We start from the raw sequence: 16118 nt of genomic DNA on the forward strand, positions 1-16118 counted from the left end.
CATTGTGTCTGTGCTGAGATAGTGCCCTGTGGTGCCAATGGCCATCTGTTTCACCATATCATTGTATTGTGGGCGGATTGGCAATATTGTTTATGAAAAAAGAAAGTGGAGAAGAGTACAATGCTTGCAGTGGAGAGACATGTTTCTGGGAGTAATCACAAAAGTCTGCAAAGACCTGTACATCAATGCTCACACAGTCTGAGCATTTTCTCCATGATTTGATTTCCACTCCCTTTATTAAGGGTAGAATGTAAACCCATTGAAAGCACCTCGGTCAGAGTCCTGGGCCTGCTGACATTTACACCCCTTGTCCAGACACCCATGTGGCTGTTGGAATCCAGTGCAGAAGAAAGCATTGGACACCTGGACAGTACCCTTATGTGCATGGAGGGCTGAGTTTGCAGCACCTGCACTGCCAGTCCAGCCTTTGACCAATGAGCAGGCTGTTCTCTCTGTGAATATAGAACCTGTTTGTTGAGGAAGGCCAGAAGCAGATCCGCGATGAACAGCCGGCTCACTGCAGACGAGCGACTGGCCGTATGCAAGGTATGCTCAATATATTTTTTATTCTTAGTAAATTTTACATTTGAAATCTTATTGGATGTTTTGAATACATAATGTGCATTGTATTATTTTTATGTCAGATTACACGTTTTATTATTTTCATAGTTATCTTAATTCACCTTTTATGACACTCACTAAGTGGGTGTACATGCAAAACACTGACAAAAGCATTCTGGCACAGGTTTATTGTATAAATATCATATTAGTCATTCTCTGCCCTCATTCCCCCTGAATCCCAGTTTCAAACCTGGACTATTTGTGTAAGACCACAAAACAGTTTTATCCAGTGTATGGTTAACTAGTAATTATTATATGTCAAAAGCTATTTCAGTCATTCTCTGCCAAGGCTCTCGGTTTGTTATCTCGTCTGCATGTGTGTTGTGCGCCCTGCTCACAGTCAGTGTTCAAAGCTGCCATGTCTGATTGTAGGATCTGCGCTTTCTTTCACAGCGAGGAAAAGCTTCTACGTGTATGCTGCCATTCTTTCTCTGCTGAACCTGATTCAAGGCCTGGGCAGCGCGCTGCTGTGTGCGGATATCATCCAGGGATTATGGTAAGTATCCCAGCATAAGCCGCACTTCTCTCCCCGCTGAAAGCACCCTTCAAGTGTTCTCAGGAAAATGATTGAGCTGCGAGGAAGGCAGTAGATTTAGATTCTGCACTGGAGGAAGGATTTGAAAAAACATGAAATAAGTACATATAGATCTGGAACTATCCAATTTGTCTGAAAGCAGACACTAGAGAGACTCCTCAGACTGTTTAGTTTCAGCAGGAGCTCTTAGGATTAACATTTGCCTGGGAAATAGCAACACGGTAATACTTGGTTATTAAGCACTGCCAGGGAAAATACTGCCTGATGGTGTGAAAATAGTAATTAGAGGTGCACAAAACCTCAATGACATCACTCCTGTTCTTGGAGAGCTCTTGAATTGAGCTCAAGGTTTGCTGCGTCAGCCCAAAACACCCCTTTTAGGTCTGTCTTGACGCATCATTTGCCTTTACTTATTATTACTATTGTTTGAGCTATAGAGTGGGCTTTGGATCCACCCCGGGAAGTATATGTGTCTCACCTCATGTTGTCGGATGTTTCGTGTATCGTTGAGTCCTCCTATGGATTGCATGCATTGCAGTGCATTAGGAACTAATGTGCATCTCAAAAGTACCCTCAACGATCACGCATTTCTTTAGCTCATTGATACATTGCATCAGTCAATTGTTGTTTTTGTTTTTCACCACTGCTTTAGCTTACTATTCTAGTCAGGACTCAAACTGCAAGGCATACCTTATTGGCTTTGCCACAGCTTGTTAGGTCCTGTTCCAGTACTTGATGTCGACACTTCATAGCTCCAGCTACCCATAATGAAGGTTTTAGAGAAGTGTTGCTTAAGGCAATCGCAGTTTTGGAACTGTACTGGCATTCAACTATTGTGGAATTCCCCAAGCACCCTACCCCCCCCCCCCACCCCCACCCCCTTTAGACTTTCATTCAACCTCCAAAGTACTTTCCTTTCAGTACCCTTGGAAGATTCTTTTCTGATCTGGTCATCTTACTTGCACAATAATTTGTTCTGATTTTTTTTTTTTGTTTTTTTGTTCTGGTCATTTTATTTCTTCTAATTTCCTGTACTCTGCCCCCAGAATGTAACTTTTGGTTCTTGCACTATAGTTGTCGTATTATGCGAGACCTTTTTTATGGGGTCCTGAGTCAGTCGTTATTGGGCATGGGGTGGGTGGTTTCTCATTCTTAGCCACTGTTCTCTTGCACTCTGAGTTTCTGTAAGTCTCTCTAACGCATCTCGAAGAAGATGCCTTACCCTACTGAATTCAGAGGTTCTTTTGAACATTAATTGATTAAGCCAATGGTGTCCACAGGCTGGTTTATTTGTGTCCCAGTAAGACACCTTCCAAAGTTACTGATGTCCCACATCCAGTTAAAAACCCATAGTAGTAATGGGCCAGAGCCAGCTATCAAGTCCCAAGGATACCTAAGGTTTAGGGGACTTTATCTCGGAATTTACCTGTCTTCAATATTTCCCACTTTTGGTGCCATTGAGAACGTACTGCAATCAGTGGCAAGGTGAGTTCCTTAAGGTAACTGGACTGGGTTTAGGGAATGAGAGCGATTTAAAAAAAAAAAAAAAAAAATGCTGTCTCTAGAACCATACAGGCCAGGAAAAGGGTTCAATTGGATAATAGCCGACCATAGGGTGTGCTTTATTCAAAGTTCAAACACTCCTAGAGTCCTGGAGGAATGTATATTCATGTTATTGTCCTCTTTCCTCAGACTGCTAAGACAAGTCAGTGGTCCGGTCAGGTTGGGCAGGTCTCAGGTTACTTTTTTTATTACATTAAGACTTGAGTTGTGCTTATTGTTTCCTTGAGAACCAGCAGCACCAAAACAAACCTACTCCACACTTACAAGTTGTGTGAATGGACCGTGCCATTTACCAAGTTGTCAGTGAACCCCATAAAGCCTTAATACTTTAACCAGTAAGAGCTGTAGGAACCTTCCCTTCAGGGGTACAGATGACAAAGCCTGTGTGTCTAGACTGTCACTTTGCTGCCTGCACTGCCAGTCACCTCATTGCATGCGTTGATAGGTCAGTAGCCTCTGTCTGTCAGGAAGGGATTGCTCTTTGAATGTCCTAAAATGGCCGCAACTACTCCATGGATTTCAAAAGACTGGTAATTTAGAGTCTGCCATCACCCATGGACAGTGGTTGCCTCTTCCTACACAGTCTTTAACCCTTGCCTTCAGGGTACATTGCATGAGTCTGTCTGGAATTAATTACCAACCTGACGTAACCTTGAATTTCATTTCCTAGCTTTGAACTATTCCTTCTAATATACCAGAGCCCTTCCAAGTCTTCCAGCAGGATGAAACCTACCCAGCATTTCATCCACCTCTGTATATATTTCCATTTGGTTTCCAGGCTGAGTGTAGCGAGGATCTTGTATGAAGCTTAGACCAGAACTCCGTGTACAGCTTGACGTAGTGATTAATAAGTTGAACCTTGTCTTGTTTCGGAGTTCAACGTTTTGTGTTAGTGCCTTAAATCCAGTTAGACGAGTATAATCCTATTGTTCAAAAACTCATCTGTGCTCCCTTCCTCTCTCCGTCCCACCCCCAAGTTACTCCTTTGCTCCCAGTGCACTATCCCGATAGGTCTGAATCCATTATCACTACCCACAAAAGCATATTACCACATAAGAAAGATATTATCAGAGTGATAGATAAAAAAATGACCATCACACTTTCTTTTAAGAAGCGTGCTCTTGGAAGGTTCTGCAGAAGAGATGGGTAACTTAGAAAATACCTGGTGCAATCATCCATGCCTCCACCTGTCTTTCAGGTTCAGATGTAGACCCAGAATATAATCTCCCTCTAACTTGCCATTTCTGACCCTCACCCTGTTCTCCATGCCTCATCACTTGAGGTTATGTGCCTCTGTGCAGTTCCACTATGTCATAAGATACTCTGTGCCCTTGCTTGCCTTCTCTACCTCTCCACAGAAGGCCAGATCAGTCAGTCATTGGATGTGCAATGCAATACACAGACTCCCTACAACTACGCATCATCATTTAGCACTAAGCACTTCTCCTGCACACCCAAGGTCCAAAAGGCTACCATTACCTTCAAAGAGCCCCAACCGGTTCTCTGTGCAGGTCAGCGCCTGTGAAGGACAACCGCTTTCAAGTTCCAACTCCTCATTGTGCCATCTCAGATGCTTTCTATGGCCAATGAGAGAGGGCCATGAGAGCATAAGTCACAGCTCCATTGGCAGTCACAGCTCCATTGGCAGGGAGGACAGTTAGTAACCCCTTTTAGTGTGCCTTTTCATTTGCTACAAGAAGCCATTGGGCTACAGACTTCAGACCCATCAGTGGACCTCCTCATGGCCCGCACCAGTGCTCGAGCTGCAGCAGAACCCTTGGTGTCGCACCAGCCTTTGCCCATCATCAGACCTTCTCATGGCCCGCGCCAACGCTCGAACTGCAACAGAACCCTATGTGGCAGTGGCAGGATATGGTCACCTTACAAAAGTAACTGAAGAAAGCACTTTAGTTTTCACTTACTTTTGACAAGCGTGTTCTTTTAACATACACAGGAGTGGTCTAATTATCACTTGACTTCTTTTGCCCCCTGCAGCCTTGTTGATGTCACCACCTTCCTCTACTTCAGTCTGTTCTCGCCTCTTATGTATGTGGCGTTCCTGAAAGGCTTCTTTGGGTAAGTACCAAATGAAACACTGAATTTGTAGCAGATGGAAATCTTTCCTGTCAGGTGCATTGGTATCACGCTAGGATTAATGGGATAGTAGAAGTAGAAATAGAATCTACATGGTGGGTCGGGAAACTGTCCAGTGCGAAGTGCGCTCCCGACACCCCAGTAACCTTCCCGGTGTGTGCTGTTATTTATATATTAATTCGCTAATTTCAGAGCCACCTTATAATGAAATCTGCAGACGTTTTAGCAAAATATATACATGTATTGTGAATATAATTGATGGAATTAACAACTAAGACACTGACACCATCTGGTGTACATAAATTGACAAACTTGTTGTAGTCTGATTTGGTGCTCGCCAGAACATGTGTGCTTGGATGCCTTTTACAAGTAGGAGTGAGCCACAGCTTACGTGCACGGGTGCACTCTAAACCGAGACCTGCCTTGTACAGATCATTCCTGATCCATCTCCGGGACAAAGAGTCCAGCCCGAACTGCCAGTCAAGGTCCTCTCCAGATGGAACCACAAGCAGCTTCAAACTGCTTTCAGCCTACTTAGACCTCGTCAACGAGGTATACCATGGTTCCTGTGGCCCATTGGGCATGCCTGTCACTCTTTGAGCGTTTACCACAGTAAACAACAAAAAAGGTTGACAGGAATCCTCGCATTAATATCCTCTACTGGCAAGCGCTTGGGCCACATTACAATCCATTGTGATGTGTCCACTATGCCATTCTAAACAGAAGCCCGCATGTGCCAATCTGCTTTGGTCCTGCTCCAATAGGAAAAGGCCAGGCCGAACTTTCAAGACCAGGTCCCTGCCACATAGGAACTGAAGCAGCCCCAAACCGGTTTTGGTTCTCGGATTTGGCGCAAGTCTGGTTTTGAGTGCACATGCAATTTGCCTCATTTACTGTGAGTGCTTTGTCTGATGAGATGTACGCCAGATTACATTCAGAGCTCACTTATACGTATTGTGGGGTGATCCATAGCAAGAGAACATAGTAATAGATCAAATATGTTGTACTAAGGATCTGCTGAGATGTGAATTTTTTTGCAGTTACATTTAAACTCTTGATCCAGTCAGTCTGCAATGGTTATATTAGGTTATCTGTCAGAATGGAACATGTACCCTCCTGTCCATCTAACAGTCATGAAGGTGGGACTCCAACCGCCTAGTTTGTGGGATTCCATTATAAGAATAGGCAATAGTTTCAAACAATCCAGAGTGAAGGTTATAAGGGGAAGCCATGGTTCTTCAGGTTTCTGCAATGCAAGTATCCTGGATTACACTGAGCTTTATAAAGTAAACACGTTCGGCTGTGCTCCCTATTCAACTCTGGGCTTAATAGCTAGGAAAAAGGATCCTATTGATGGAATGGTGATAAGCTGCAATATTCAGGGAATGAACGGTGTCGTGAAATGTAGCTTTATAATGCTATGGTTATTAGCTCAACATGGGGGAGAAGGAGCAGGTTTATTATTATTTCTTTATTTCCTCAGCCAAGGCTGTGCTGATTTGGTTCATGCAATAGAAGACTCCTGGTGGCACTACTAGCCGCCACATTGGGTTAGGGGGTGACAGTGATGGTTTGATACATCTCCAGATGTGCTCTTATGCCTCCAATATTAATGACTCTTCCTATTTTTGAGGATGGCCGAGATCGTTAGTGACCAGGCCATTCAGCATTTGGTTTCGTAAACAGGCATTAATTGCATCCTTAGTCCATCCTTAGTCCATCTTTGGACTCATTCCCACTTACCCAGAGAAATGTCAAATAGGCCTTTACTTAAGTTGATAGCTGATTTCAGTCTGCAAGAGGTGTGGCGATTGGAACATGGGAATCAGCTAGCCTACTTATTCCACTCAGTGATCTCTTCCTTATATTCTAGAATAGACTTTCTATTGACCGGAATGGACAATACGCAGAACTTGTTGAGTACCACATATTTCGACAGGTGCCTGTCTGACTCTGCCCCTCTGGCGGTGAATATTGCCATGGCATCAGCTGCAAAGTGGAAGTTTAGAACCCCCTGGTTGAACAATCTGGCCTTCAGTGCTGACCTTAGGGACTTGATCAAATAGTGTTTCGGCAAGAACAAGGACACTGCCTCAAGAAGAGTAAGGAATGGAAGGCATTTAAGGTGACGATCGGAGGTCATTGTTTTTCTTGACTGTCATATAGTGTGTGATTAGCACTGTGATTAGCACTGTGATTGCAGAGATTCGCACCCTGGAGAGCTGAATACATTAACAGCAAACCACAGTTCAGCCCTTGACTCATACCAGGGGTGATAAAATATAAGGCAACTTTGATTCATCCTAACCATATGGCATGCATAGGATGAGAAGCAGTGTAGGCTGTTTGTCTAATTAGTAAACATGGGATGAGCTCTTGTTTAATTTTGGCATTGCGTCACCCGTTGGGTGTGCTGATTCCGGATGAAGTTGCCATAAGTGATGTGTTTAAGGAACATATTCAATGGCTTTATGGTGAGCAGTGTGATGTTCAGATGCTTAATTTAGGGGCATTTGTGGATGCTGATCTGTGGGGAGAGGTTACGGTGTCATGATTTGGAAAAATCACATGCGCCATTAAGTCTATTGAAAGGGAACGTATCCCAGCACTGATGGATTGCTCGTCACATTTTGCACTCAGTTAGCTGTGTTACTGTTGATTATTTTTAAGAACAATTATCAAAGGGTATTCTACATGCCTTTATTCATGAGGCTCTAATGGTTTTACTACCAATTCCTGATAGAGATATCGATGCCAATGGTTTGTACAGACAGACACTCATTAACATTGATACCAAAATCCTTATTAAAGTACTTGCAACTCATTTGGGCACCACTTTACCCAGCCGGGTTCATTCAGGCCAATGATGTTTCACTCAAATTAGAAACAAACCAGCCATTTTCAGAAGGTTCTTTCACTTATTAGCAGTCTGTAAGGTTGAGAGTTGCTGCTTGTTCCTTGTCAGCCTATACATGCAGAAGGAGTTTAATACCCTGGACCACAGGTACATTATGTTGGACTGAACTGCTCTGTAATTAGGTGAAGTTTTCCTTAAATTGTAGACTTTGTTGTATACATTGCCACTGGCTCATGTCTGGTCCAAAAGACGTTCTCTTCTATGATACAGGTTTCTCCAGGCACTCCTCAGGGTTCTCAACTATCCCATTTGGTTTTAGCCATTAGCTTGTGTCGGCAGCAATGCTGTGGACTGTTAAGGTATCCCCCAAGTTATACCACAATACACTGATAAGGTACCTTTTTACCGAAAGAATTGGTAGTGGCATTTCCTGAAAAGTTTGAAGTGATGGAGAAACTTGGGCTGACTTAATGCTGGAAGGTTAATTGGAATACGTCAGTAAAATACCCATTGCCTGGCTGTGACCAATGGCAGTTGGAGAAAATGTTTATCACAGTGTCTGGTGAGGACCATTTTGTTATCTGAGATTGACAAACTTAGAAGAATCTGATGCCGATGCCCCTGTGTAGAAGGTTTCCCATCAGATGGGATTCTGACAAGAATTTCCACTATCCGTAATTGCTCCAAAATGATATTGCTCTTATGGCTGCCCTAAGGATTTCAAGTCATGGAGCATTTATAAAAACTGGCAAAAATATTATCCTCGTTTACTGGAATAAGGAATGGTTAAGTTTGCATATTATTTGTTGGTTCTCCAATGTTGCTGAGAGAAGACGGAAGCTCCTCACTTTAAGGCCTATTGTCAGGAAGCTGTCTTGAAACACGTGGTTGACTGGTTTCACCCTGATCCCCTCCCATAGCCTTCACATGGCCCACCTTCCTCCAGAGCCGGTCTCACAGGCAACATTGTCAAAGTCTATGACCCTGCAAGGCTCTGTAGATTAGTACAGTTTTGAACCAAGCAGATTGTGTATGACCGATTAGCTGTTACGTGACAACTTGGGTTTGTTGGATAGGAATGTCATACTACTATTTCAGGTAGGATCAGCAGCAAAATTGAGGGTAACTATCAACTATATGGAGATAGTTGGTTTAATCCCTATGACCAGTTTAGGTCCTCTTTTGTTAAGGAGAGTTTGGAATTCCAGCAGTCGGCATCCCTTGCCATGGGCCATCTCCTCAAGGATGCTTCAGACACACAGAGTAAATTGGGATTTACAGCCATTCATAGTAGTTGGAAACATTGTTTCTAAGTTGTTTGACCAGCCATGACCCTTTATGTCTATACCAAGTGGCTTGATGAAAGAAATATGGGAGGCTGATTTAGGCGACCAATTCCATGATATTTAACGTGGTCGTTTAACTATTAATAGAATTTAACTTTTTCAATATAATTGCATGACTAGGGCTCATCATCAAAAGTCTTTATTTCGGTTTTACAGCACCATAAAAGAAGCAAGCACATTAATCTTATATGACAATAGACAAGATAAAAGGTACTATAAAATATTCCCTATATAGACTCTTGGAGTTATTAAAAAACAAATATGCATCCACCATAAACTTGATACAAGAATACGTAAAAGGCGCAAGGCTCAGTGAGTTTCAGTATTTAAGTGCTTTGTCCTGTTAAAACAGAGCTAAAGTGCTAGTGCCTGTATGACTTTTGTTTTTATGTCAAATTTACAAATATACAACCCAATTACACAACTTCCGTTTTAAAACCAATATCCCAAATTACCAATAGAGAGATAAAAATGTAAGATAAGATAATAGTTTAAAAACCAATTGTTTACAATCCAAAGTGCAAGTTCAGGGTACACGCCCGATTGGTCTGATCATTTAGATCTCAGTACATTTTATTTACACCAAACGGGCGAGTAGATAGACTAGGGCTCATATAACCACATGTGTGGTTCATAGAATTGAACCTCCGACTGCTCTAGCGTTTGGCTAGAAAGGGTAAACGTCTGGCATATATACTGGAAATTCAATGTTGTGTCCGTGTTTTTGAAAATTGGGTACTGGGTGGATTTCGTGGAGTGGCACCCAAGCCCAGTTACCCAAGCTTTATCTGCTTGGATTTTTACTTTCTAAGAAGAACTCCCAGTCTCCGTTTGTGCTTGGCTAGGTTTGGAATTTCGAATAGCTGTAACCTGCCATGGTGGGTTTTAATGATATTGGTGCATTGTGACATTGTTTGATGTTCCTTTATTTCACTCTTATGCAGGTTTAGAAGGTTGAACCCACAACTCTCCACAGGGGGGAAAACACCTGTTTAGTTCTCCCTTTCTGATCTGCGCATTTGTAAACTGGTAGTTTAATTGCTGACTTGTGCCTTTTATTTTACTATCATGTTGATGTGGATGATGTTTTTTCTTTTTTACTGTTGCCTCTAAGACCAATTAATTTATTTTAAAAAGTTGTAGTTCAAGTCCAGCAAGCCAGTCCAGAGTTTCATATGTATTTATTGTTTATTTTCAGGTCTGAACCAAAGATCCTATTCTCATACAAATCCCAAGTTGATGAACCAGAAGACTCAGATCTGCACCTTCCACATGCCTATGCCGTGGCCAAGAAGGAGGCGCACGATGCTGGCTTCTACTCCAACACTCAAATAGACACAACAGCCTACCTGGACGACGTTGCGTCCATGCCCTACCATGTCGGCAGCATCAACAGCATTGACAGTGAAAGATGGAAGCCTATAAACACCTGAGGCCCATTATTTGAGCTGAGGACTCTTACACTTCCATCAAGTTCCTCTCCTTTCTGTGGTTGGAGTTACAGTCGAGGAATGGACATTAGGATTTTTTCTTACTTTTTTTTTATTTAGGAGTGTACTTAAAATTCTCAGAAGACAAACACATCACGTTCCCAGTTCTCTGTGACAGAATGATATTCCTCATGCACAAGGAGTGCAGATAATTTCAAAGAGAACCCTCCATATTTGGTGTGTAGGAATTGTGGGTGCAAAAGAATAGCAAATGGCAGACCCACCTTCTAGGTAACACTGGCACTTTAGGAGCAGAGGAAGGAAACCTGTCATGGTCTTGCAAAGCACTTGGTAAATATATGTCTACACAGATCAACAAAGGAACTCACACATGTAAACACGATTGTATCAGTGAGTCCATGGGTCTCTCACAAGTTTGGAGTTAGCATGATCAATCTGTTTGTGTAATATCAGTCATTGTTATTGGTGTAGAATCTCTGAATTCTGATCTTAGATTATGCACAGACTCATTTCTTTATCATAAAACCTTTAGTTTTGTCTCTTGCAAAGTTAGGAACACCTGCCAATGTATTTACCATTACTGTTCCTTTGCCCCTGCTTCATTTCTTTCAAAGGGAGATGGTTCAGCGGATAGCACTAAGAAAATTAAAGAGTTTCAGAGTACAGACCCAGGGAAGTGTTTAACAAAGAAATCTAAACAATCCTATCATTTTCAAATATTGCCAATCTGTGTATTACTTCTGGTTTCTTTAATAAGAAAAACCATGGACCCCTGCTACACACAGTGGCGTCTTCCACTTTCAGTAAAGTTTAGAATACTGTTCACTCAATCAGATTTAGTAAGCACTGAAGTGTGGAGGGTTACCATGAGCAAGAGCGCCCCCTTTTATTGGTTCATCAATATTGGGTCAACGCCAACATTGCTTATGTAAATAATACCGCATCATGTGAACAAAAAATGGAGCCCATACACCAACCGGTTGTGTGTGCACCACAGAAAAAATCCAGAAGAAGGAAATGATGAATCAGAGATTTTAATGAGCATTTTGCCACACTGGCTGTTTAGCAAATTGTACCTGTGAAGGTATAAAACTTGATCCTGTGGGAGAAAGGGCTCCATCCCTACCAGCAGATTATTGCAGTTTCTTGGGACTCAGGTTCCTCATAGGCAGATATGTTGTTTTTGTTGTTTCATGGGTCAGATGTAGAGTGCTCTAACCTGGGGCCCAGCTTCAAGAGGTCTCCAGCAGCCTTTCTGTCACTTCTTACGCTTCACTCTGACTTTGCCGTCAGCTACAACTGGCTGCATGTCTGCATACAATTTAATTTTAAAATATTTTATTGTATAATCCTTTTTACTTTCTTTTTATGCTAACGATGACATCAATCAATTTATTGCTCATTTCCATACTTGTTTTTTAAATCCCTTTCATCAGGCAGGTTTGCTCTTCCTTGACCGAGGAAAGATGGAACTTGTTGAGTAATTCATGGTCTTTGATGTTGCGGAAGCTTGCTATATAGCGGCTCTCCAAATCTCCCGCTGTACACAAGAATATGCCATCTGTGATGGCCAAAAGTGGGAACGGAGAAGTTGTGAAATGCGTGGATCTTTTTATATTAAGTTGCTAGTGTTTGCAATGCTCAGTAAGTCCACCGTGATACTTTAATATGTGGTATACGCTGCATAGATTGCCGGCATAGGCTTTATTGCCCTTACAAATCATCTTTTTTAGGTTTCTATATTGAATCATTTTCTCAGTTGAAATGTATGAATCTGTCTTCATTGTAGTTCTGATCATCAACAATTATAGTTATTGTAATTAATGAATCAGCATTGCAAATAAAACTGTCCGCTAGTGAAAGGGGATCTCATAAAAGCTTCCTTCAGACTGGTCCAGTGTGACTGGAAGATGGTCACCTCCGCTTGGGGGATTCACTAGTCTTCAGAGACCATAGATCTGTTGATTCACCAGTTTGTTTCAAAATCCAGAGATGGTTAAGCAAAATGCAAAGTTTAAAGTTCACAGATTGCTGATACTTGATTCTTTGCTTTCTGTCCAACTTTTCATGTGCTCTAAACCAAATGTCCACATTTTTATGACGTGAGCTCCATAGCGCCCCCTATTGCCATTGATCACTACTAATGCGCGTGCACTTCTAATGTTTATTTCAGCACTTCGATAGTATTGATGATATGAAGACCGAGTGGAACAAATGACTTGAAAGTGTATATCCACTCAGTCCTTAAGTGCACAAATCATTTCAGTCATAGATTGGGAAGACAGTCAACACATTAAACACCCTTGACCCTACTTCACGCCTGGATTTCGGGGGCGTGTTCATTCTACATCGCGAAGTAAGGAATAGTGACGATGCTCATCGAACCTCTGCTGTTTGGTAAGAGGAGAGGTGGTGATAGGAAGAGATTATTCTTTTTTGTCTATAGGACATGCTCTTTCACCACCCACACAAGGCATTCAATTCTAAATTATTTTTTTTTTTTTGCAGTATTCAGACTATTTCCTCATATTTCTTTATTCCTGGTTTTTTTATCCCATTCATTATAACTTATTTTTTTTTGAGAACTGGCAGACAAGAATCATGTTTTACCGGACAAGTTCAAGAAGGGTGTTAACATTTTACTTTATTCAGTACGATTCACTTGCCCTGGATGGCATTGTGAAAAGTATACTTTACATTAGCAAATAAACATTATAATGCATCTTGGCAAAGAAAGTGCATTGTTCGGGAGCACTTTGTGAAGTTGGAAACCTACCTTGTGACAGTAGAAATCTACGAATTGGTATGACCGAGCTTAAAAAGTTCCGGGTGGATTTCAGAATGCTAGACCTTCGTTTCAAAGTAGGTGAAATAAAAGCAAGCAAGGTAGTTACAAGTACGTTTTATGTTGTCATCCAAGAGAGTGCTGTCTGGCATAGACAGAGGAAGGAATTTATTTTAATTGAAAAAATACATATTACATGTAGGTAAGGTGCCTCCAGCTAATAATAAAATAAGAAATAAAACAACGTAAAAAGTTTTATGTTGACCTAAACGTGGATTTGCCAGGCCCTTCAAGTGAAATCCGTCTTTCAAGAACAGTTCATGATAATATTGTATTTTGAAAAGGAGCTTCACACTTGTTTCTGTTCCTCAAATACAGTTGTCCTACATCGATTGGCTGCCAGTCTCTAGGTTGCTTTTTCAGCCAACAAATCATTGACTGCTCGTGACCAAGGACATGCTAAGCTACTTTTGTTGTAGCGGACGGATTGCAATAAAGAGCAAATGCGGAGAATCCACAAGCTCGTGCGTCTCTTGGCCTGTAGTGAAGGGATTTTTGAACTGCTCATGGTCAATGTTGAGACGTAAGTATACAGTATTTCATGGCATATACAAGCCAAGACAGTGAAACCCTACAAGGAACTAGCACCCGACCTGCTATCCCTATTTCTTATACATATGTTGGGAAGTACCCCAAAAAACATCTTCAGAGCTGTGTACACATTTTCAGTGATTTTTGGTGGGAGTGTGGTTGCCTAGTTTGATCTAGTATTGATATTTTCTTTACATGAGTCAAACATTCTTCAAGTGCTAGTGGAGAGTGCAATTTGTTTATCTCGCTTCCTCTTGTAGTCAAAATACTATGTAGGTGTGATGTGACTGCAGACTGAATTGCTTACTCATAGGATGGGAAACCAAGGTCTGGTGAGAGTTGACCACTAACCTTTCAAACCTCGTGGGCAAACCAAAATTACTAATGTTGTTATGTCTGCTTCCTGGATACATAATCTGTGAGTTAAAGTAACAGCGTCTCCCTGAAAATCAACTGGTCGGTGGCAGCTAGACCGCTCTGCTTGTCTAGCGGCAAAGGAACTTGACTTTCCACATCTTTTATTACGGTGCTATTTCAAGACATGTAGATTAGTCATTCCTAGACTGGTACATAAAAATGGGATGCTGAAGATCATTTGTCAACTCTTTCAGGGGTGGAGGGGCGGTACCATGGGTCCATCCGAGAACCCCAGCTTTCAGTCCATCTCTTCTGCATTTTGCTGCTATCAAGCTACCCAGGAAGTACAGACCCTCAGTAAACAGTTCCCAGGTTCTGGCATGATTTTGGACAGACACAACTAATATTGTAAAAAAGAAAATATACAGAGGAACATATATTTTTGTTTGTATAAGAATGAAGTATGTTTTGATGTGACTACATATTGGTTCAAATATACACTGGTTGAAAGAAGAAAGAAAAATGCACAGATGATTGCTTTTAACGTGATTGCCCTATTTTCCTCTTTTAAGTGCAGAAGTTTAATTAAGGACAGAGCATGGGCTGTCTCCTGTGGCAAAAAAGGATTTCAACTCATCCGTTTTTCATGGAAAGATGTGCACCTTCAGTGTTTCTGAAGGTGGCTACTGCTAGAGATACATTGCGTTGGGTACACAGGCTGCAGAAAAAGGATATATGTACCTAAACCTTTCCTCTTTATTTAGAAGTTCTCTTTATGTTCTCAAGAAGTATGCAAGACAATCCAATGAAAAATATACAAGATGAAACTATTTGATTAAAAAAAACGCAGGTTTTCAAGTACCCACAGTGTTCGAAGCGCCTAATTTATTCAGGCGTCAGTAGTAAAGTTATGCAGTTTTAGTAGCTCTGTGCTGGATATTGAGCTGCAAGATTCATATTGGTGATATTTCTTCATCTTGATGCAATGAAAAACATATCCTATTTTTCTGCCTCCTAATTAATTTTAAGTAATCAATTATTTAAGGCTATCAAAATAGTTTTCTTTTATTGTAAACATTCCTGGAGACTGTATGCAATTGTGACACTGTCTCTGTGCTTTTTCTTATGTTTTACATTAAAGTCTTTGATCTGAATTAAGTGTGTAGTAATGCATCTATACTGAAATTAGTACTGGGGTGACAACATCCACTTTAACGTGTGCAGGAAAGCCGACAAGATCACAGTGAGTCCGAGTGTGTGCTTGGTTGTGATGTTAAATCTTTTTGTGTTGGTAAACTCTTTCTGGCAAAGGAAGCATCGGAAAAGGCATTAGAAAATCTAAAGCAGATGTCTCACATCTACACAGTTTTTCCTTTGCCTCCTCACCTGTAAACAATACTCAATCGTCATACTCATACCTGTCCAAAAATTACTATCAATCGTATTTTCCATCAAGGGTATTCAAACGCTACAATTCCTCTCCTGCAGGCCCCAGAGTCACACCTGGAAGAGATATAGTACTGGGGACAAGGAAAACATGAACTGTACAGAATTCCAGGATGAATATTGATAGCTACCTTGCGTCTATGGATTATTGTGAATATCCCATCTAATACCAATGTGTGAGTATCACTAACAGTTCAACCAACAGGAGTAATGAAAGATATCATAACTTGGAACGTTGACTACAGTTGCTCGCTAATTACTAAGCATGTGTGCATAAGGATACAAATTGACTGCAAAACTTTACTTTACGGAAAACAAGGACTCTGTGTCATCGGCAGTCGTATTGTGGGAAGCATCTAAAGCTGTACTTGGTGATAGGGCACAAAACATTGCCCATAAGAAGAAAAAAGAAGTTTGGGAGATAGAAGCCCTAGAGGACAAACTCGTAGATCTGAAGGGGCACTTGGGGCCA

The 16118-nt window shown here is 41.4% G+C and overlaps 1 protein-coding gene across 2 annotated transcripts in view; it reads left to right on the plus strand.

Annotated features, from left to right (window-relative positions):
• Window positions 1–15354, plus strand: part of TPRA1 (transmembrane protein adipocyte associated 1) — a 130792-nt gene extending 115438 nt beyond the window's left edge. For both annotated transcript variants that reach the window (XM_085624408.1, XM_085624409.1), the window contains exons 9-11: window positions 1015–1117; window positions 4715–4795; window positions 10215–15354. In XM_085624408.1, the coding sequence (XP_085480534.1) occupies window positions 1015–1117; window positions 4715–4795; window positions 10215–10449 (419 nt within the window). In that variant the 3' untranslated portion in view covers window positions 10450–15354. The remainder of the gene's footprint in view (window positions 1–1014; window positions 1118–4714; window positions 4796–10214) is intronic.
• The last annotated feature ends 764 nt before the right edge of the window (window positions 15355–16118 follow it).

The sequence above is a fragment of the Triturus cristatus genome, chromosome 9, assembly GCF_964204655.1.
Source record: "Triturus cristatus chromosome 9, aTriCri1.1, whole genome shotgun sequence".
Lineage (NCBI taxonomy): Eukaryota > Metazoa > Chordata > Amphibia > Caudata > Salamandridae > Triturus > Triturus cristatus.